This window comes from Triticum urartu, chromosome 3A (assembly GCF_056163025.1).
Source record: "Triticum urartu cultivar PI428250 chromosome 3A, HENAU_Tu73, whole genome shotgun sequence".
Lineage (NCBI taxonomy): Eukaryota > Viridiplantae > Streptophyta > Magnoliopsida > Poales > Poaceae > Triticum > Triticum urartu.
The window spans coordinates 711,781,340-711,804,674 of NC_141875.1; the positions used below are offsets into that span (position 1 = coordinate 711,781,340).

Sequence of the window (23,335 nt, forward strand, 5' to 3'; positions counted from 1 at the left end):
TAATTACTGTTTTTTAGAATAATAGTTTCAAACTCAAACAGTGAAATGTGTGACTTCATGCTCAAGCTAAACTCCTGAGGGTTAATAGGATTGGCATCTTACTATTGCCAGGAAAACAACAAGTGCACACTTGGAAACGAAGGAGAATAGAACCCGAAAGTTAAGCGTGCTTGGGCTGGAGTAGTGAGAGGGATGGGTGACTGGTCGGGAAGTTAGATGATTTGGAATGAGTGATCCACACTTGAGCAGTTAAGAGAGGTAATTAGAGACTAAATCACCAAATAATTCAGAAAAATTAAAATTTGAAAAAAAAATCAAAAAAAATTCCAAAATTTTCAAAAAAAAACCTTTAGTACCGGTTGGTAACACCAACCGGTACTAAAGGTCCCCCATACCAGGGCGCGAGCTCACGCCACGTGGTGGCACTTTAGCGCCGGTTCGTGCCGAACCGGTACTAAAGGGGGGGGGGCTTTAGTGCCCACCAATTAGTGTCGGTTATGGAACCGGCACTAAAGGCCCTTACGAACCGATTTTAAAGCTTTGTTTTCTACTAGTGTAGCATGACTTTGATGTTACTACCTCCATATCTCAAAACAATTATCAAGCATCCAACTTTTCTTAGTATTCAACACACTCAAAAGAAAGTTTCACAAATCTTGAATACCAAGCTTGTTATTATTAAGCAAATTACCATGCTATTAAGACTCTCAAAATAATTTAAGTGAAGCATGAGAGATCAATAGTTTCTTTAAAACAAATCCACCACCGTGCTCTAAAAGATCTAAGTGAAGCACATAGAGCAAAATTACTTAGCTCCAAAAGATATAAGTGAAGCACATAGAGTATTCTATCAAATTCTAATTCATGTATGGATCTCTCAAAAGGTGTGTACAGCAAGGATGATTGTGGCACACTAACAACCAAAGACACAAATAATACAAGACGCTCCAAGCAAAACACATATCATGTTGGTGAATAAAAATATAGCTCCAAGTAAATTACCGATGGAAGTGGACGAAAGAGGGGATGCCTTCCAGGGCATCCCCAATCTTTGACTTTTTGGTGTCCTTGGATTATCTTGGGGGTGCCATGGGCATCCCCAAGCTTAGGCTCTTGCCACTCCTTGTTCCATAATCCATCACAAGAATTCACCCAAAACTTGAAAACTTAACAACACAAAACTCAATAGAAATCTCGTGAGCTCCGTTAGAGAAAGAAAACAAAAGACCACATCAAGGTACTGTAATGAACTCATTCTTTATTTGTATTGGTGTCAAACCTACTTTATTCCAACTTCTCTATGGATTATAAACTATTTTACTAACCATAGATTCATCAAAATAAGCAAACAACACACGAAAAATAGAACAGTCTGTAGTAATCTGTAACTAACGCAAGATATGGAACCCCAAAAATTCTAAAATAAATTTCTGGACGTGAGGAATTTATCTATTAATCATCTTCAGAAAGAATTAACTAAATAGCACTCTCCAAATAAAAATGACAGAAGTTCTCGTGAGCGCTAAATTTTATGTTTTCTACAGCAAGTTCAACAAGACTTTCCCCAAGTCTTCCCAATGGTTCTACTTGGCACAAACACTAATTAAAACACAAAACCACATCCAAACAGAAGTTAGATGGGTTATTTATTCCCTAACAGAAGAAAAACACAAAAAACTAAAAATAAAATTGGGTTGCCTCCCAACAAGCGCTATCGTTTAACGCCCCTAGCTAGGCATAAAAGTGAGGATAGATGTAGGTATTGCCATCTTTGGTAGGCAATCCATAAGTGTCTAACATGATAGTTTCATATGGCAATTTTATTTTCTTTCTTGGAAAGTGTTCCATGCCCTTTTTTAATGGAAATTGAAATCTAATATTCCCTTCCTTCATATCAATAATCGCACCAACCGTTCTAAGGAAAGGTCTACCAAGAATAATAGGGCAAGCAGGATTGCAATCTATATCAAGAACAATGAAATCTACGGGCACATAATTCCTATTTGCAACAATAAGGACATCATTATGGCCTGTTTGCAATTTTTTAGAATCCTCAAATTCCAAAAGGAAAAAAAGATATGGTCAAATTTAAGTTTTTTAAATTTTTTTTGTTAAATCTGGTCAAACTACTTATTCAAGAAGTATTAATGTTACTACATAATTATTCAAGAATATTAGTGTTACTAAATAATTATTTCAATTTTTTGAATTTTGGTCAAATCTGGTCAAACTATGGTCAAACTGTGGTCAAACTTTGGTCAAACTTATTCAAGAAATATTAGTGTTACTAAATAATTACTGTTTTTTAGAATAATAGTTTCAAACTCAAACAGTGAAATGTGTGACTTCATGCTCAAGCTAAACTCCTGAGGGTTAATAGGATTGGCATCTTACTATTGTCAGGAAAACAACAAGTGCAAACTTGGAAACGAAAGAGAATAGAACCCGAAAGTTAAGCGTGCTTGGGCTGGAGTAGTGAGAGGGATGGGTGACTGGTCGGGAAGTTAGATGATTTGGAATGAGTGATCCACACTTGAGCAATTAAGAGAGGTGATTAGAGACTAAATCACCCAATAATTCAGAAAAATTGAAAATTGAAAAATAATCAAAAAAATTTCCAAAATTTTCAAAAAAAATTAAAAAAAAACCTTTAGTACCGGTTGGTAACACCAACCGGTACTAAAGGTCCCCCATACCAGGGCGCGAGCTCACGCCACGTGGTGGCACTTTAGCGCCGGTTCGTGCCGAACCGGTACAAAGGGGGGGGGGGCTTTAGTGCCCACCAATTAGTGTCGGTTATGGAACCGGCACTAAAGGCCCTTACGAACCGGTTTTAAAGCTTTGTTTTCTACTAGTGTAGCATGAATTTGATGTTACTACCTCCATATCTCAAAACAATTATCAAGCATCCAACTTTTCTTAGTATTCAACACACTCAAAAGAAAGTTTCACAAATCTTGAATACCAAGCTTGTTATTATTAAGCAAATTACCATGCTATTAAGACTCTCAAAATAATTTAAGTGAAGCATGAGAGATCAATAGTTTCTTTAAAACAAATCCACCACCGTGCTCTAAAAGATCTAAGTGAAGCACATAGAGCAAAATTACTTAGCTCCAAAAGATATAAGTGAAGCACATAGAGTATTCTATCAAATTCTAATTCATGTATGGATCTCTCAAAAGGTGTGTACAGCAAGGATGATTGTGGCACACTAACAACCAAAGACACAAATAATACAAGACGCTCCAAGCAAAACACATATCATGTTGGTGAATAAAAATATAGCTCCAAGTAAATTACCGATGGAAGTGGACAAAAGAGGGGGTGCCTTCCGGGGCATCCCCAAGCTTTGACTTTTTGGTGTCCTTGGATTATCTTGGGGGTGCCATGGGCATCCCCAAGCTTAGGCTCTTGCCACTCCTTGTTCCATAATCCATCACAAGAATTCACCCAAAACTTGAAAACTTAACAACACAAAACTCAACAGAAATCTCGTGAGCTCCGTTAGAGAAAGAAAACAAAAGACCACTTCAAGGTACTGTAATGAACTCATTCTTTATTTATATTGGTGTTAAACCTACTTTATTCCAACTTCTCTATGGATTATAAACTATTTTACTAACCATAGATTCATCAAAATAAGCAAACAACACACGAAAAAACAGAATCTGTCAAAAACAGAACAGTCTGTAGTAATCTGTAACTAACGCAAGATATGGAACCCCAAAAATTCTAAAATAAATTTCTGGACGTGAGGAATGTATCTATTAATCATCTTCAGAAAGAATTAACTAAATAGCACTCTCCAAATAAAAATGACAGAAGTTCTCATGAGCGCTAAATTTTATGTTTTCTACAGCAAGTTCAACAAGACTTTCCCCAAGTCTTCCCAATGGTTCTACTTGGCACAAACACTAATTAAAACACAAAACCACATCCAAACAGAAGTTAGATGGGTTATTTATTCCCTAACAGAAGAAAAAACACAAAAAACTAAAAATAAAATTGGGTTGCCTCCCAACAAGCGCTATCGTTTAACGCCCCTAGCTAGGCATAAAAGTGAGGATAGATGTAGGTATTGCCATCTTTGGTAGGCAATCCATAAGTGTCTAACATGATAGTTTCATATGGCAATTTTATTTTCTTTCTTGGAAAGTGTTCCATGCCCTTTTTTAATGGAAATTGAAATCTAATATTCCCTTCCTTCATATCAATAATCGCACCAACCGTTCTAAGGAAAGGTCTACCAAGTATAATAGGGCAAGCAGGATTGCAATCTATATCAAGAACAATGAAATCTACGGGCACATAATTCCTATTTGCAACAATAAGGACATCATTATGGCCTGTTTGCAATTTTTTAGAATCCTCAAATTCCAAAAGGAAAAAAAGATATGGTCAAATTTAAGTTTTTTTAAAATTTTTTTGTTAAATCTGGTCAAACTACTTATTCAAGAAGTATTAATGTTACTACATAATTATTCAAGAATATTAGTGTTACTAAATAATTATTTCAATTTTTTGAATTTTGGTCAAATCTGGTCAAACTATGGTCAAACTGTGGTCAAACTTTGGTCAAACTTATTCAAGAAATATTAGTGTTACTAAATAATTACTGTTTTTTAGAATAATAGTTTCAAACTCAAACAGTGAAATGTGTGACTTCATGCTCAAGCTAAAGTCCTGAGGGTTAATAGGATTGGCATCTTACTATTGTCAGGAAAACAACAAGTGCACACTTGGAAACGAAGGAGAATAGAACCCGAAAGTTAAGCGTGCTTGGGCTGGAGTAGTGAGAGGGATGGGTGACTGGTCGGGAAGTTAGATGATTTGGAATGAGTGATCCACACTTGAGCAGTTAAGAGAGGTAATTAGAGACTAAATCACCAAATAATTCAGAAAAATTAAAATTTGAAAAAAAAAAATCAAAAAAAATTCCAAAATTTTCAAAAAAAAACCTTTAGTACCGGTTGGTAACACCAACCGGTACTAAAGGTCCCCCATACCAGGGCGCGAGCTCACGCCACGTGGTGGCACTTTAGCGCCGGTTCGTGCCGAACCGGTACTAAAGGGGGGGGGGGCTTTAGTGCCCACCAATTAGTGTCGGTTATGGAACCGGCACTAAAGGCCCTTACGAACCGATTTTAAAGCTTTGTTTTCTACTAGTGTAGCATGACTTTGATGTTACTACCTCCATATCTCAAAACAATTATCAAGCATCCAACTTTTCTTAGTATTCAACACACTCAAAAGAAAGTTTCACAAATCTTGAATACCAAGCTTGTTATTATTAAGCAAATTACCATGCTATTAAGACTCTCAAAATAATTTAAGTGAAGCATGAGAGATCAATAGTTTCTTTAAAACAAATCCACCACCGTGCTCTAAAAGATCTAAGTGAAGCACATAGAGCAAAATTACTTAGCTCCAAAAGATATAAGTGAAGCACATAGAGTATTCTATCAAATTATAATTCATGTATGGATCTCTCAAAAGGTGTGTACAGCAAGGATGATTGTGGCACACTAACAACCAAAGACACAAATAATACAAGACGCTCCAAGCAAAACACATATCATGTTGGTGAATAAAAATATAGCTCCAAGTAAATTACCGATGAAAGTGGACGAAAGAGGGGATGCCTTCCAGGGCATCCCCAAGCTTTGACTTTTTGGTGTCCTTGGATTATCTTGGGGGTGCCATGGGCATCCCCAAGCTTAGGCTCTTGCCACTCCTTGTTCCATAATCCATCACAAGAATTCACCCAAAACTTGAAAACTTAACAACACAAAACTCAATAGAAATCTCGTGAGCTCCGTTAGAGAAAGAAAACAAAAGACCACTTCAAGGTACTGTAATGAACTCATTCTTTATTTATATTGGTGTTAAACCTACTTTATTCCAACTTCTCTATGGATTATAAACTATTTTACTAACCATAGATTCATCAAAATAAGCAAACAACACACGAAAAACAGAATCTGTCAAAAACAAAACAGTCTGTAGTAATCTGTAACTAACGCAAGATATGGAACCCCAAAAATTCTAAAATAAATTTCTGGACGTGAGGAATTTATCTACTAATCATCTTAAATAAGAATTAACTAAATAGCACTCTCCAAATAAAAATGACAGAAGTTCTCGTGAGCGCTAAAGTTTATGTTTTCTACAGCAAGTTCAGCAAGACATTCCCCAAGTCTTTCCAATGGTTTTACTTGGCACAAACACTAATTAAAACATAAAACCACATCCAAACAGAAGTTAGATGGGTTATTTATTCCCTAATAGAAGAAAAACACAAAAAACTAAAAATAAAATTGGGTTGCCTCCCAACAAGCGCTATCGTTTAACGCCCCTAGCTAGGCATAAAAGTGAGGATAGATGTAGGTATTGCCATCTTTGGTAGGCAATCCATAAGGGTGTGTTTGTTTGATGTCACGGACTGGAATGGCATGGGTCCGACCCATTCCTAGGCCTCGTTTTCGCGTTCAGTTGGACTTATGGATCAGAACCCACTCGTTCCCGCGGACCGAATATTCGGCCCAGATGCGGAACGTGGTGAGACCTCGAAAATGGCCGGACCACGCGGAACCGCTCACCCCTCGCTCTCTCACAGCCCTCACAGCCCTATCGCCTCGCTCTCCCTCCAGGTGCGCCGCCTCTCCCTCCTCTCTCCCCGTCCATGGATCTAGGCGCGCTGGCCGATTCCTTCCTTCCCCGCCGGCCGACTCCCTCCTTTCCTCGGTGCCCACTAACTCCTCTCATTCCTCTCATGATTTGCTGCAGAACAGAGGGAGCTCGATCTGGATCTGCAGTTGCGGCGGCTTGCAGAGGAATAGCAGCGGGGCGGCAGCTTCTGGCAGGCTGACAGCGGCAGCAGAGGCCCAGCACACCATCCCAATCTCTAGGTACAAACATCAATCCCTTCCCCTTGTATATTCTACTGTTGGTCTTGGATATGCCCAAACGAGAGTGATACAGAGATATGGAGTGGTTCTTGTGATGATTCATGGTTGTATTTGTTTCACTTTTGTTACTTTATGTTGGTAAAATTAGTACTCTGTTTTCCTAATTTGTACGAAAATACATGTTGTCCAGTATATTTTTGCAATATATATTGTTGATGTATGCGTCATTCGTAGCTATATTTTTGATACTATGCATCACTTGTAGATGGCCAAGAAGATGAACAAAAGAAAAAAGATGGTTAGGGGAGCTGCTGTTTTTGTTGCACTAGCTGCAATGGCAGTCATTATTCGGGCTATAATAAGGAAAAGAAGACCACGCATTACCTATGGGCCAATGCATGAAAGAGATCGAATCAGATTTGATTATCTAAACCAAAAAATATGGCAAAGTGATGTGTTGTGCAAAAACATGTTAAGGTTTGAAAGAGCTGCATTTTTTAATTTGTGTAGCATAATAAGGGATCGCAAGTTGCTAGAAGACAGTCCACATCTTAGTGTGGAGCAACAATTGGCGATGTTTTTGCATACAATTGGGCATAACCTTCGGAATAGGGTTGTGTCAGCCAATTTTTGTAGATCATACGGCACAACCAGCATCTATTTTAGAAAGGTTCTTCATGCCATAGGCGAGCTTCGTAATGATTATATACGGCCACCATCATTGGAGACCCCCACAAAAATTGCAGGAAATCATCGGTTTGACCCATATTTTAAGGTAATTTCTAAAACTATTCGTTAGGTATGTAGGCTATATGATATGGTATTTACTACTTGTCACTATATAGGATTGTATTGGAGCTATCGATGGTACACATGTGCGAGCAGGTGTTACCAAAGATGTGGAGCATTCTTTTCGTGGTAGGAAGGCCTTTACAACCCAAAATGTGATGGCAGCGGTAGATTTTGATCTCCGCTTCACGTATGTATTGGCTGGTTGGGAAGGGTCAGCACACGATGCAACCGTTTTAGCTGATGCGTTAACGCGTGAGAGAGGCTTACAAGTACCACCAGGTAAGAAGTTGGCTTAGATAGAAATTGTCATATGTTCTTTGCCGCAAGAAACCATTGTCACAATTATTTGTTTCACCTTTTTAGGGAAGTTCTACCTAGTTGATGCCGGTTATGGAGCCAAGCCCGGGTTCTTACCACCTTTTCGTGGTGTGAGGTACCATTTGAATGAGTGGGGCAACAATCCAGTCCAAAATGATAAGGAGCTATTCAACCTTAGGCACTCTTCACTACGGGTGACGGTAGAGAGGGCTTTTGGATCTCTCAAGAGGCGTTTCAAAATTTTAGATGATGCCAAACCATTCTTTACTTTCCCAACACAAGTTGACATTGTTATAGCTTGTTGTGTTCTTCACAATTATGCACTATCACAAGGGATTGATGAATTTATTATACCTGAAGTGACATGGACCACCCAACCAATTAGAACATCAAGGCAACAAGCAAGTGACACTAGGGCCGTGGTAGACCGTAGGCTACAAATGGCAGCCCAAATGTGGGAAGATAGACAACTCATGTATGCTAATCTATGAGTGTGGCACACTCCATGTATTTGTATCATTTACTATATTTGAACCATGTATTTTGTGATGTTTGGACAACTACATTTGAATTTATTTGATGGCTGGACAGATTGTATCATTTACTCTATTTGAACCATGTATTTGTGATGTTTGGACAACTACATTTGAATTTATTTCATGGCGGGACAGATTATATCATTTACTCTATTTGCACCATGTATTTGTGATGTTTCGACAACTACATTTGAATTTATTTCATGGCGGGACAGATTATATCATTTACTCTATTTGCACCATGTATTTGTGATGTTTCGACAACTACATTTGAATTTATTTCATGGCTGGACAGATTATATCATTTACTCTATTTGCACCATGTATTTGAAATGCTATAATCCATGTTTTCTCATTCTCTTGTTGGCTGGACAGAAATGGAGAGTGTTGAAGTCACCGCTGCAAGTGGGAGCTCCGGGAGAGCTGGGATCATCGTATGGACCAATTCGATGACGAAAACCATGCTTGGTTTTTTGGCTGGTCTTGTTGCTGATGGGAAGAGAACTTCAAGTGGATTCAGGGATGTGCATCATAGACAATGTGCTGCTGTTTTGAACGAGAAATTCAAGCTTTCTGTCACCGGAGATCAAGTCAAAAACCATCTCAAGAAGTGGAGGAAGATATGGGGAAGGGTAGCCAACTTGAAGAATTTAAGTGGAGCTCTACGGGATGAAGACACTTGCACAATTAGGCTCAGCGAGGAGCACTATGCAGGGCATTGTATGGTATGCTTCTCACCCCACAAATCTGATGCCATTTATGTTAGCATTATGCTAATCAATTTGCACAATGTTTGTAGACCCACAAAGATGATGCCCCCTTCTTGAATACACCAATTGAACACTATCATGCCATGGCTTCCATTTATGGGACAATGGGGGCCAAGGGGCAGAATGCTAGGTCTGGCAACAATCTTCTTTCTATTGATCTCGAAGACGAGGAGAATGGTGAGGTGAACACGTCACCAAATGTTGGTGAGTCTTGTGACCCCAAAGCACCACCCAAAAAGAAGGCTAAGATAAAGCACGTTGTTGAGGATCCACTAGTTATCACTCTCAAAGATGGGTTCAAACTTGTCGCTGAAGCGCTTGTGAAGTCTAGTGGAGATGATGATGACATACCCGATGACCTTTGGGATGTAATATCAACACTGCCAGATTTTCAAGAAGAGCACCTAGCCCACTAGTATGCTCATCTTGTGGACAACCCCAAGACTGCAAGAGCCTTCATGAAACTTACCCAAATCAACAAGTCTGTTTGGGTGAGTAGGTATGTCAAGAAGAACTTCTAAATTCGATATGGTTGTATGGTTGCCAATTATGTGAACTTGACATGTATGGCTGTAGTGCACTTTGATTGCTTTTGGAGATTTGGTATGCGAACATGACATGTGTGGTTGTCAAGTATGTGAACTTGACATGTATGGCTCTATTGCACTCTGATTGCTTTTGGGAAACCTATGTTATATGTGTTGTTGAAACCTGTGCTATATGTGTTGTTATGTTGTCTTTCTTGAATATATATATATTGTTATGTTGTCTTTTTTGAAAATACAAATGAAATGCTGCCGAAATTTTGAATTTATGTCATTACATTTTTCATTCCGTTCTTCCAACCAAACAGCGGAATGGAACCAACCCGTTCCGCTCTTTTGCTCCTACTAAACACAGGAATGGAACGGACCCATTCCTCTGGAATGGAACCATTCCATTCCATGACAGTTGGTTCCCCAACCAAACACACCCTAAGTGTCTCTCATGATAGTTTCATATGGAAATTTTATTTTCTTTCTTGGAAAGTGTTCCATGCCCTTTTTTAATGGAAATTGAAATCTAATATTCCCTTCCTTCATATCAATAATCGCACCAACCGTTCTAAGGAAAGGTCTACCAAGAATAATAGGGCAAGAAGGATTGCAATCTATATCAAGAACAATGAAATCTACGGGCACATAATTCCTATTTGCAACAATAAGAACATCTTTAATCCTTCCCATAGGTTTCTTAATAGTAAAATCCGCAAGATGCAAGTTTAGAGAGCAATCATCAAAATCGCGGAAATCTAGCAAATCACACAAAGTTTTGGGGATAGTGGAGACACTAGCACCCAAAGCACACAAAGAATAAAACTCATGATCTTTAATTTTAATTTTAATAGTTGGTTCCCACTCATCATAGAGTTTTCTAGGGATATAAACTTTCAACTCAAGTTTTTCTTCATAAGATTGCATCAAGGCATCAACAATATGTTCAGTGAAGGCTTTCTTTTGACTATAAGCATGTGGAGAATTTAGCACGGATTGCAACAAGGAAATACAATCAATTAAATATCAACTTTCATAATTAAATTCCTTGACATCCAATATAGTGGGTTTAGCAACATCTAGATTTTTATTTCTTTCAATCCCACTTTCATCAATTTCATCATAAAGATCTAAATACTCTGAATTTTTAGAACGCCTTCTAGGTAAAGGAAGATCATATTCAGTTTCATCAAGATTCATATTGCAAAACAAAGATTTGATAGGAGACACATCAATAACTTTTAGATCTTCATCTTGATTTTCATAGGAATTGGAAGAACACGCTTTAATAAAGGCATCTTTGGAAGCACGCATCCTAGCGGTTCTTTCCTTGCACTCATCAATGGAAATTCTCATGGCTTTGAGAGACTCATTGATATCATGCTTAGGAGGAATAGATCTAAGCTTTAAAGAATCAACCTCAAGAGAAATTCTATCAACGTTCCTAGCCAAATCATCAACTTTGAGCAATTTCTCTTCAAGCAAAGCATTAAAATTCTTTTGTGAATTCATAAACTCTTTAACACTATTCTCAAATTCAGAGGACATCTTATTATAATTTCCATAAGAGTTGTTGTAGGAATTCCCATAATTATTAGAAGGATTACTAGGATGTGGCCTAGGATTAAAATTCCCTCTATAAGCATTGTTACCAAAATTATTCCTACCAACAAAATTCACATCCATAGATTCATTGTTATTCTCAATCAAAGTAGACAAAGGCATATCATTAGGACCAGAAAAAACACTCTTAGTAGAAAATAATTTCATAAGTTCATCCATCTTTCCACTCAAAACATTGATTTCTTCTATCGCATGAACTTTTTATTAGAAGATCTTTCAGTATGCCATTGAGAATAATTAACCATAATATTATCTAGGAGTTTAGTAGCATCTCCCAAAGTGATTTCCATAAAAGTGCCTCCCGCGACCGAATATAAAAGATTTCTAGAAGCAAAATTCTATCCGGCATAAAAAATTTGTATAATCATCCACAAATTCAAACCATGAGTAGGGCAATTACGTATCATTAATTTCATTCTCTCCCAAGCTTGTGAAACATGTTCACGATCAAGTTGCTTAAAGTTCATAATATTGTTTCTAAGAGAGATGATCTTAGCGGGAGGGAAATACTTAGAGATAAAAGCATCTTTGCACTTGTTCCAAGAATCAATACTATTTTTAGGCAAAGATGAAAACCAAGCTTTAGCACGATCTCTAAGCGAAAAAAGAAATAGCTTCAATTTAACGACATCATTATCGACATATTTTTTCTTTTGCATATCACATAAATCAATGAAGCTATTCAGATGAGTAGCGGCATCTTCACTAGGAAGGTCGGCGAATTGATCTTTCATAACAAGATTCAACAAAGCAGTATTGATTTCACAAGATTCAGTATTGGCAAGAGGAGCAATCGGAGTGCTAAGGAAATCATTATTATTCGTATTGGTGAAGTCACACAATTTGGTAGTATCTTGAGCCATCGCGACAAACAAGCAATCCAACACACGGGCAAACAAAAAGGCAAGCGAGAAAAAGGCAAACGGAAAAGAGAGGCGGAGAAGGAGAAGGAGATTGGGAAAGAGAGGGCGAATAAAACGGCAAGGGTGAAGTGGAGGAGAGGAAAACGAGAGGCAAATGGCAACTAATGTAATGCGAGAGATAGGGATTGTGATGGGTACTTGGTATGTTGACTTTTTGCGTAGACTCCCCGGCAACGGCGCCAGAAATTCTTCTTGCTACCTCTTGAGCTTGCGTTGGATTTCCCCGAAGAGGAAAGGATGATGCAGTAGAGTAGCGTAAGTATTTCCCTCAGTTTTTGAGAACCAAGGCATCAATCCAGTAGGAGGCCACGCTCAAGTCCCTCGTACCTGCACAAAACGATAGCTACTCGCAACCAATGCGATTAGGGGTTGTCAATACCTTCACGGTCACTTACGAGAGTGAGATCTGATAGATATAATATTTTTGGTATTTTTGGTATAGAGATGCAAAGTGAAAAGTAAAAGGCAAAGTAAAAAGTAAAGCAAGATTAAAGTGATGGAGATTGATATGATGAGAATAGACCCGGGGGCCATAGGTTTCCCTAGTGGCTTCTCTCAAGAGCATAAGTATTCTACGGTGGGTGAACAAATTACTGTTGAGCAATTGACAGAATTGAGCATAGTTATGAGAATATCTAGGCATGATCATGTATATAGGCATCACGTCCGTGACAAGTAGACCGAAACGATTCTGCATCTACTACTATTACTCCACTCATCGACCACTATCCGGCATGCATCTAGAGTATTAAGTTAAAAACAGAGTAACACTTTAAGCAAGATGACATGATGTAGAGAGATAAATTCATGCAATATGAAATAAACCCCATCTTGTTATCCTCGATGGCAACGATGCAATACGTGCCTTGCTGCCCCTTCTGTCACTGGGAAAGGACACCGCAAGATCGAACCCAAAGCTAAGCACTTCTCCCATGGCAAGAAAAACCAATCTAGTAGGCCAAACCAAACTGATAATTCGAAGAGACTTGCAAAGATAACTAATCATACATAAAAGAATTCAGAGAAGATTCAAAAATTATTCATAGATAGACTTGATCATAAACCCACAATTCATCGTCTCAACAAACACACCGCATAAAAGAAGAAGATTACATCGAATAGATCTCCACAAGAGAGGGGGAGAACTTTGTATTGAGATCCAAAAAGAGAGAAGAAGCCATCTAGCTAATAACTATGGACCCGAAGGTCTGAGGAAAATTACTCACACTTCATCAGAGAGGCTATGATGATGTAGAAGCCCTCCGTGATGACGGCCCTCTCCACCGGAGCTCCGGAACAGGCCCCAAGATGGGATCTCGTGGATACAGAAAGTTGCGGCGGTGGAATTAGGTTTTTGGCTCCCCTCCTCTGTTCGTTTGGGGGTACGTAGGTATATATAGGAGGAAGAAGTATGTCGGTGGAGCTTTGGTGGGCCCATGAGGGTGGGGGCGCGCCTGGGGGTATAGGGCGTGCCCCCCTACCTCGTGCCCACCTCGAAGCTTCCTTGGCATAGGGTCCAAGTCTCCTGGGTCATATTCGGGAAGAAAATCACGTTCCAGAAAGGTTTATTCCGTTTGGACTCCGTTTGATATTCCGTTTCATCGAAACACTGAAATAGGCAAAAAAAACAGCAATTCTGGGCTGGGCCTCCGGTTAATAGGGTAGTCCCAAAAATAATATAAAAATGGAAAATAAAGCCCAATATAGTCCAAAACAGTAGATAATATAGCATGGAGCAATCAAAAATTATAGATACGTTGGAGACGTATCACTGATATCAAAAATGGACGCAAAACAACTACCGCCCGAGTTATATTTCTTTTTTGGATCAGAAGAAGTTGCAGGAGAAGAGCTACAAGAAGATCCGTGATGAACAAGCGAAGAACATTGATGAACTCGCAACCCTAATACAGATCTAGATGCGTGAAAAAGAAGGAACTTACGAGATGCAGATCTACTGCGAAGAGTTGCCGCGTCTCTCTGGACGAACTCAGGGTGGTGCAGCGGCCGACGTTGAGGGCAACGGTGAGTGCTACGGCGGCGGCGGAGCTCGAGAAGCAGGGAGGCGGCGACAGGAAGAAGAAGAGAGAAAGAAGAATGAGGAAGGCCGGGGCAAGCCTATTTATAAGGACAAGATGCGGACAAACGGGCGCGAAAATCAAGGGAGAACCAAATAATGGTTATCCAGCTATATAGACGCCTCGATTCTCAGGAAGCATTAAAGATAAAAGGTCCACTGGAAGATGACGTCATGAAAGTTTTTTGTGTTTTCAAAAGATGACGTCACGGAGGGTTATAGAGTTTTTCAGACAGAAGAAGATGGATTTCATCTAAGTATTGAAGATTGACAAAGAACAAAAGTTCAAAGTCAACCTGGGGCCTAATGTTGGGGATATTACTACCAGTATGATAGTTTATTAAACATATAGAAGGCCCAAAGGCCTGGGGCCGGCTTAAGGCCCGATATTGTAAACCGCCGTATGTAAGGAAAGACTTGTAAAGAAAGACATGTAAAGGAAGTCACCGAGCCGGACACGATTATAAGCCGGCCGGGACCCTGTAGGCCACCAGGCGTCAACCCATGTATATAAGGGGATGACCCGGTGGCGGCTTAGGGGAAGAAAACAACCAGATCGATAATCAAGCCGGCGAGTTGATCCCCTTGAAGATCGAAACCTCAGCAATACCAATCCCAAATAGACGTAGGCTTGTACCTTTATCGTAAGGGGCCGAACTAGTATAAAAACTCTCTCGTGTCCTTTGTCCCGATTAACCCCTTTAAGCTTCCTAGTGCGATGGCCCTACGACTAAGTCCTTGCCCTAGGACATCTGCCGTGTCAACTCCACGACAACTTCGATAGTTTTTCATTCGGTTTATTTTTCTTATTTATTGCTAGTAAATTTTCATTCCGAAAAGTAGCATATCAATAAATTTAAAGATTCTTAAATAACATTATTCCATTTTTTCTTAAATCTTTGAGTTCCTTTTCACAGTTTTTCCCAGTTTTCATGAACTTTTTCTTTAGCGTTATTTTATTTTCCTTCTATTCTATTTCTATGTTTCCATAACACTACTAATTCAGATAAATATGAGTTCTATTGCAGAAATGAAGGAGGGTCTGAACAAAGCAGCTACTAGGACGAACATATCTTTTGCGCTGCATAAAAAAGCTGACATATTCGAAGTCGCTCATAACCTCTTCCGGTCTTGAGGTCATACCTGCACAAGAGCTACCACATATATGTGATATATGCAGTCAGCGTGAACAAACCTAAGCTTAGCTGTGTGGCACCCGTCGACACCGTCGTAGCCAAAAAGAAAAAGGCGCGGCTGCGGATGGTCTTGACGGGCTCGAGCAACTTCTGCTTGGCGTGAACCTTGGAAACTTGCATTGCATGGCTCCATGGAGACGACACGATGGTCATCAGTTCTCCAGCGGACTCCAGGAGAAAACAATGATGAATAAAGAGCTTCACGTCGAACATTTCGGCGATCAGTTCGAGCGAGTGAACAATAGAGTCAGAAAAGTAAAAAATATATTCTATCTTGGGCCAACATTTTACATCATGGGCTTTTACACAATCACCATCTCTTTCTCCCGAGCGTCATATGTGCTAGCCCGTCTATAAATAAATTCTTCTCAAACCCGAACACAGCATCTATCGATTAAAAAAAGTCTATAAATAAACTCTTCTCAAACCCCAACACAGCATCTAACAAAAGATGAGCCTATGGGAAAAAAAACACCTGCTAGGTGCAAATATTCACATGTGAACCCGATAGATCCACTAACGAAGCATCAACTGAAGTAGCTGGTTTTGAAAGAGAGGCCTCCATGTGTTGGTGTGATGACTTGGTAAGCGTTTACCAATATAGTGCATGTGTTCTCTTCCATTTTTCTTTATAGATACTCAGCAGGTTAACCATTTAGGAATCACATTCAATCTATTGATGAGCGTACTATGTATGTCAGGGAAAGGATCAAAGTGAGTGAGATACCTGCTAAAGAAACAAAACCTCATCGACCTGTCCCCTTTTGTCATCTGCTGCAAGTGAAACAGCCACACGCTTTGTGATGCAAATGCAACAGGACGAGGGGTATTCGGAATTTACTAGGCATCCAGCTAAGTAGTGACGAGGAGCTGGTTGGAGTCTTCAGTTTGTGTGGTGCGCAATTTGGGCAAAGGAAGCCAAGATGTTCGACTTTGGTGGCTACAGCCATTTTCTGGACTATATGGTCCCGAAAAGCTTTATTCCACCTGTAATGGCTGCCAAAAAATGTGCAGACAACGTTCAAGTTATAAGCGAATAGAACTCATGGGGCAGTTTGTTTTGTTGTTTCTTTCCTCTTTCTTTTTCTTTTGTCTCCTACCTCGCCTCCGTCTTTGTAGTTCTACTCTTCCGATTGTGCATGTAAAAAATGTGTTGGACAAGTTTCTCCATGCATGTCGTCCGTTTCTAATAAAAAGGAATGTGCGTCCCCTCGTGAAGTTGGTGAAAGAATACTATGTATGTTCTAGCAACATAGCTTACCATTATGTGCTCTAGTATGATATAAGTAGAAGATTTGCCCATCACCTCTGCTATACGCCGTTTTTATATCATCAAAACAAAATTCTAGTATTGTAAAACCTTCAGTTATACATATTTTTTATCAATGAAGATTCAGAACATAAATTCAATTAATGCATTGCCAATGAAGGCACATCAAAGAAGTACATGCAGATAAAAAAGCTGTAATTTCTTATTTTGTTCAAAACCTTACACATGACCTTCAATAAAACTATTTATTCCAATTCATTTGCTACTGTGCCAGCAAATTATTCATAACAGCTTTCTCTCAAAAAAAAGGTGCCCGCTGAGGGATCCCCTTTCGGCGGTGACGAATAACCCTTGCTGGAGATGGATTGTCCTTGCAATAATCTGCATCGCTGCAACTCCCTTCATTGTTACCAGAATTTCCACTTGTGTTACTGGAATCTGTATCATCATCCTTCCTTGTATAGTCAATAATATCTCCAATCGGAACACTTGTCCTCATATCCTCTTTGATTCCTTTAAGCTGCCAAAAAAATAGTCAAAAATATGATAACCTTAAATGAACTAATAACACGGGGTAAGTTTCAATAGTTACACAATAGTTTAGTAGCTTACGTTGCAACCCAGAGAGCAGAAGCGGAATGGGTCGAGAAGAGCACGATTGCAAATCTCACAATTGTATGATGATGATGATGCCTTGATCGCAGAAACACCACAACCACGATGTTGTGGGCGCTCATTAAGAAATACAACTGTTGCACTATTGATGACATACGTTTGTACATCACTAATATCAAGTATATCTTTTAACTCGGCAACCCTGACCACATCATGGTATGATGACCGCCTTATCTACAAGATTCCATAAGTTAATTCATGTTGGTCATGACACAAAGGTAGATCAATCCACTTTTTCATGAAAGATAATACATGGTTGATATTTTTATATGATGGGTTGTATTAGATTTGGTAACTTTTGACACATGTTCTATAAATACGATGTAGGTGTTAATACCAACCATATTTATATAACAAGATCCCCAAGTTCATAGATAATATAAAATGATGTAAAATTCTCTTGCATAATCTCTATTACCAAATCATAACGTTGTTCACCATACCTGGATTACTCGATGGGTGGAATGATGGCGCGAACGACAATAATAGCAGAAGCCGCCCTTCGATTCCTTGCAGTCTATGCAGAATAGGTTACACTCATTACGAGTAGAGGAGAGATGGTTGGTGCAAATTGTGAAGAACTGTGTTGCAAGCAATAGCTCTAGCCATGTAGGCACCATCCCCCCCTTCATGGCGAAAACAAAGACGCTTTGCACTTGTACTACTATGTGTTGTGTTTAGTAAGGGACGGTATGCGCGGTACCTTTATAGTGTGATCTAGGCAGTAAAACAGCTGGCGCACATAGTTTGTTACGGAATTTGTGGGGCTGAAACTGATATGTAGTCCAGAAAGACAGGCCCGCATACTTTTGTAATTATTAGGTGCTTAGGTTAGGTACAACCAAGCATTTGGCATTTCTCCTTTTCAGTGGATGGTTATCCATTCTTCTTAGTACATCTAGGAATACATTTCACGTGAACAAAATATTTTCTTTAGTGACACAAATGCCAAAAAGGTTGTCACCAAACATAATGGGAAAGGATGAGTACTTACTTAGGCCATGAAAAAACAATAAGAATGTGTGCATTAAGATTAATGGCTTAGCTGGACTGCCAAGCTAACACATAATTAGTTCTGTCACTCAAATATTCTATGATATGATATATAAACACTGGAAATTATATGGCCCACATCAATACTAAGACAATTGTGAAAATAAATTGCAAATCAAACAAAAGATTTGATCTACAAACATATATTTTTATTATGAGAATCGTCTTTAGATGTGCTCCTTTTGTCTTTTCCTGTGTGTACTTTGAAATATCTTCCTTTTTTGCAGGTCAAATAGGTGTTTATTCCATTATAACGGGATTACACAATCCAGAGGCAAGAGATCCCCGATACACCGGGGTCCTCTGTTCATCCACAAAGCAGTGCAACACTCGGAGAGGCTATATCTTGCTAGGATATCTGGGATCCTATTTGAGCTCTATGAATTTTCTGGGGAATAAACGAACTACCAACCAGATTTCCGCTGCCCGCCAAACATTTTTCCATCCAGCCCTAAACATTTTTCCACACCCTATCCTTGAGATAGCTAAAAGCACCATTGATTGATCCTCCGACATCAGAGGGCAAGCCAAGATAACGTTCAGCCAAGGTTTCATTAGGGATGTGAAGAATACCCTTAATCGAAGCTCTAGTTTCCCCAGAACATCTCCTACCAAAGCAAACTGAATATTTTTCTAAATGGACTCTTTGGCCAGAAGCATTGCAATTAGTGTCCAGAATCAGATTCAGCCTTGTGACATTCTGCCCTGTAGCTTTACTGAACAAAATGCAATCATTAGGACAAAATGCAATCATCAGCGAACCATAAGTGGTATACCTTGGGAGCTATCGCTGCTACCTGGACACCCTCGATCTGTTCCTCACTCACCTCATGTTTCAGCAGACAGGAAGGACCTTCACCAGCCAGAAGAAAAAGGTAAGGGGAGATGGGGTCACCCTGCCTAATTCCCCTGGTCGGGGTTGTTAAATATATTGTGTCAGGTTGGTTGGGTGCGCCTGCCTAGTTAGGCTTCTGTAATCTCTTTCTCAACCTCCCTGTAATCTCTCCTGGTTGATCTCCAACAGCCTAAGCTTGTAACCCAAGACATCTATCAATATATATACCGTGGGTGCCTGTGTATGGGCATTGAGGCGCTTCGATACAATATCACATGGTAATCAGAGCCTCCCTCTTCCGCCACATCTAGGATCCAGCACCCACCTTTCTCCCGTCGCAAAACTCTAGCACCAACCTTCCTCCCATCGCAAAACCCTAGCTCCCACCTTCCTCTCCGCCAAACCGATCCATGTCTACCTCCAACCAAGTTCCATCCATTGGTCTTACCAGCACCACATCCAAGCCCCTCACAAGGACCAACTACATCCTATGGAGAGCCCAAGCTCGCTGCCAGATCATGGGTGCCGGGCTATATGGGTACATAGATCAAACTACACCTGAGCCAAACAAAACCATAGTTACCAAGAACTCAGGAGGAAAGGAGCAAATCCCTCCTAACCCTACCTATAACCCATGGCTGATTCAAGATCAGCAGATTGTAGCCTTTCTCCTTCCAATCTCTCGAAGGAGGTTCCCATCCAAGTTGCCTCACTAGAAACCTCGCACGCCATATGGTCAGCCCTAGCGAACATGTTCGCTTCCCAATCTCGTTCTCGTGTGAACAACTGCCACATCTCTCGCTCTCTCCAATGCACAGAAAGGCTCCCTGAGCGCCTCCGCATACTTTGGGCTGATGAGAGCGCTCTCGGATGAGCTAGCTGCCGCCGGGAGTCCCATAATGGAATGAGATCTTCTTTCTTTCATCATTGCACGGCTGGATTACCAACCCTTGATATCGGCGCTGGACGTCCGCACCCCTCTCGGTGGATGATATCTTTGGCATGGTCGCGAATTTCGATCAGCTTATTGAGATGTTCCACGGGACAGGAGCAGGTGCTTTCAAATCCTCGGCTAATGCTGCATCCCGAGGCCGTGGTAGCAACAACTCCAGCCGTTATCGCAACTCCAACAGGAGTGGTGGTGGTGGATCTCGCGGTGGTGGCGGCGGCCACTACCAGAATGGCGGTGGCAACAACAGCGGCGGCGGAAGCGGACACTACAACAACTCCAACGCCGGTGGCGGCGGTGGCGGCTATGAAAACTACAACAGTGGCGGCGGTGGCGGCAACGAAAACTACAATAGTGGCGGCGGTGGTGGCGGCGGCCACTACGAGAACGCTGGGGCGGCGGTGGCAGCGGCCACTACCAGAACACCGGCAGCGGCGATGGCGGCGGCCACTACCAGAACGGCGGCGGCAAAAACAGGGGCGTCCCTTCCAAGGGTATTAGGAGTATGAAAATAAGTGTAAAATTTGCAAGAAAAATAACCATATCGCCAACGATTGTGATTGGCGCTATGACGAGAACAACTCCAGAAAAAAAAGTTGCAGCTGCCGCAGACACGTCATACAGAGTTGACACAAACTGGTACGTCGTCTCCGGAGACACCAACCACATCACCAACGAGCTTGAGAAGGTGACGATGAGCGAGAAATATCATGGCCATGATCAAGTTCACAATGCCAATGGTGAAGGTATGAGGATTGATCATATTGGTCATGCAATTGTCAAAACCCTTAGTCGTAATATACACCTTAAAAATATCTTGCATGTTCCTGAAACATCCAAAAATCTCCTTTTCGTTCATCGTATTGCCATTGACAATAAAGTGTTTCTAGAATTTCACCCATATTCTCTACAGAGGTAGATGCGTGCATGGGTTCTATCCATCTTTTGGTGTCATCAAACTCTCTTTAGAGCGGTGGCATGCAAGATTAGGACATCCATCTTTTGTTATTGTTCAAGAAGTGCTTAGAAATAATCAGCTCCCATGTGTTGGTGAGCGTAGTCTTGAAACCATATGTGATTCTTGTCAGAAAGCAAAATCTCATCAATTGTTGTATCCATTATCTACTAGTGTTTCTACTAGGCCTTTGCAACTTGTTTTTTCTGATGTTTGGGGTTCTGCCCCTATGTCTGTTGGACGTCATACTTACTATGTTCGCTTCATAGATGATTTTAGTAAGTATACTTGGATTTATCTTCTTAAAAAAGGTTTTGACATTTTCCTAGTTTTCCAACATTTGCAAGCACTGGTTGAACGTCAATTCGATAGCAAAATTTTTGCGGTCCAATCTGATTGGGGCGGTGAGTATGAGAAACTAGATTTGTTTTGTCAAACCTTGGGTATTTCTCATCATGTGTCATGTCCCCATGCGCATCAGCAAAATGGCTCCGCTGAGCGCAAACATAGGCACATAATTGAAGTAGGTCTAGCCCTCTTTGCTGGTGCTTCCATGCCTCTCAAGTTTTGGGATGAGGCCTTTCTTACCGCGGTCCATCTCATTAACATGCTTCCTAGTCGTGTTCTTCAAAATGATACACCCATGCATAGACTACTCAATACTCGACCAGATTACCACTCTCTTCGCGTGTATAGATGTGCTTGTTGGCCCAACTTGCGTCCCTACAACAACCGCAAACTCATGTTCCATTCCAAACAGTGCGTTTTTCTTAGCTATAGTGCTAAACACAAGGGCGTTAAATTCTTAGATGTTCCTACTAGTCAAGTATATATTTCTCGTGATGTCGTCTTTGATGAAATCGTTTTCCCTTTCGCTCATTTACATCCTAATGCCGATGCCTTGTTTCGAAAAGAAATCCTCCTTTTATCCTCTCATTTAACAGGTTTTAAGCATGGGGATGGCAATTGTAGTGATTATATGACTAATGCTTCTAACCATGAAAAGGAGGATTGTGGTGATGCAGGGTCAGATCAGGAAGCAGCAGATTTTTTGAGGAAAAACAGTGAAGAAAATAGTATAAACGGCCTAAATTTCATGTGTCCGCTATGTGCCAACCCTGCAGCCAGATCTCCCTCGGGATCGGCAGCTGCAGATCTGACATCATCAGCCCTGGGATCAGTGCCTCGGTTGCAGGCGTGCGCTGACGGCCTCAGCACGGAAGCGCCGCTCTTTCCATCTGTGCCCGACACGCCGGGGCGTGGACCCACCTCGCCACATGCACACGCCGCCTTGCAGCGACAAGCCAACCGACCGGTTTGGTACAACCCCGCTTGTCTACGCCAGGCGCGCGAGCCACCAATCCCGCGCGGGCGCCGATCCTCAGGTGTATGTGGAGGCGCGTGGGCTGGGCCCAGCAGATAGAGTGCCCGGATCTTCTGTGCCGCCCGCCTTCACGTCATGCCTTTGTCCTGGCCACAGAAAATCTCGCACCTGCCACCAGCAGCGAATCTGCTCCGGGATTGCTAGAAACTCCTATAGCGGACCAGTCTTCAGGATCGTCTGTGACAATTTCTGATGTGGTGGTGCAGCAAGTTGGAAAAGTCCTCCACATGGAGAAGGCAAGGGCCTCTCGCCATGGCTACAAAAATGTCCTCCACATGGATGGGCATTTTTCGGTGAGGGAGAACAAGAAAGAGGAGAGGTATAATTTCATGTTGAATGCGCGAAAGGAGATGATGGATGGGGACCGGAAGAGGATGGAGAAGAAGTTGAAAATTGAGAGGGAGAAGATCAAGTTGGAGAAGCACGAGGTTGCGATCAAATGGGAGCTCGAGAAGACCAAGACATTTGGAGAGATTGAGCTCGAGACTAAGAAGTTGCAAATCGCACGGAACGTGGAGGATGCGAAAATAATATT

At 40.9% G+C, this 23,335-nt stretch overlaps 1 protein-coding gene and 1 pseudogene across 2 annotated transcripts; one reads left to right on the top strand and one right to left on the bottom strand.

Moving 5' to 3' along the window:
- Positions 1–8,760: 8,760 nt before the first annotated feature.
- LOC147982009 (uncharacterized) lies at positions 8,761–9,999 on the top strand (annotated as a pseudogene). The gene is made up of 2 exons (XR_015599962.1): positions 8,761–9,282; positions 9,357–9,999. The product of XR_015599962.1 is annotated as an uncharacterized LOC147982009 (transcript).
- A 7,128-nt stretch (positions 10,000–17,127) lies between these two features.
- LOC125549373 (protein RGF1 INDUCIBLE TRANSCRIPTION FACTOR 1-like) lies at positions 17,128–18,310 on the bottom strand. The gene is made up of 3 exons (XM_048712807.2): positions 18,068–18,310; positions 17,562–17,798; positions 17,128–17,469 (listed from the first exon to the last, which is right to left on the bottom strand). The coding sequence occupies exons 1-3, from the start codon at positions 18,254–18,256 to the stop codon at positions 17,248–17,250; spliced, it is 648 nt and encodes a 215-aa protein (XP_048568764.1). The 5' UTR covers positions 18,257–18,310; the 3' UTR covers positions 17,128–17,247.
- Between the last annotated feature and the right edge of the window lie 5,025 nt (positions 18,311–23,335).

Bases quoted from the DNA above. Each gene is read 5' to 3' on its own strand.
- LOC125549373 (XM_048712807.2), bottom strand. From the start codon at position 18,256: ATGAAGGGGGGGATGGTGCCTACATGGCTAGAGCTATTGCTTGCAACA. The intron at 17,799-18,067 runs GTATGGTGAACA...GGAATCTTGTAG, and splicing joins CCACCCATCGAGTAATCCAG to ATAAGGCGGTCATCATACCA. The intron at 17,470-17,561 runs GTAAGCTACTAA...TTTTTTTGGCAG, and splicing joins TCTGCTCTCTGGGTTGCAAC to CTTAAAGGAATCAAAGAGGA.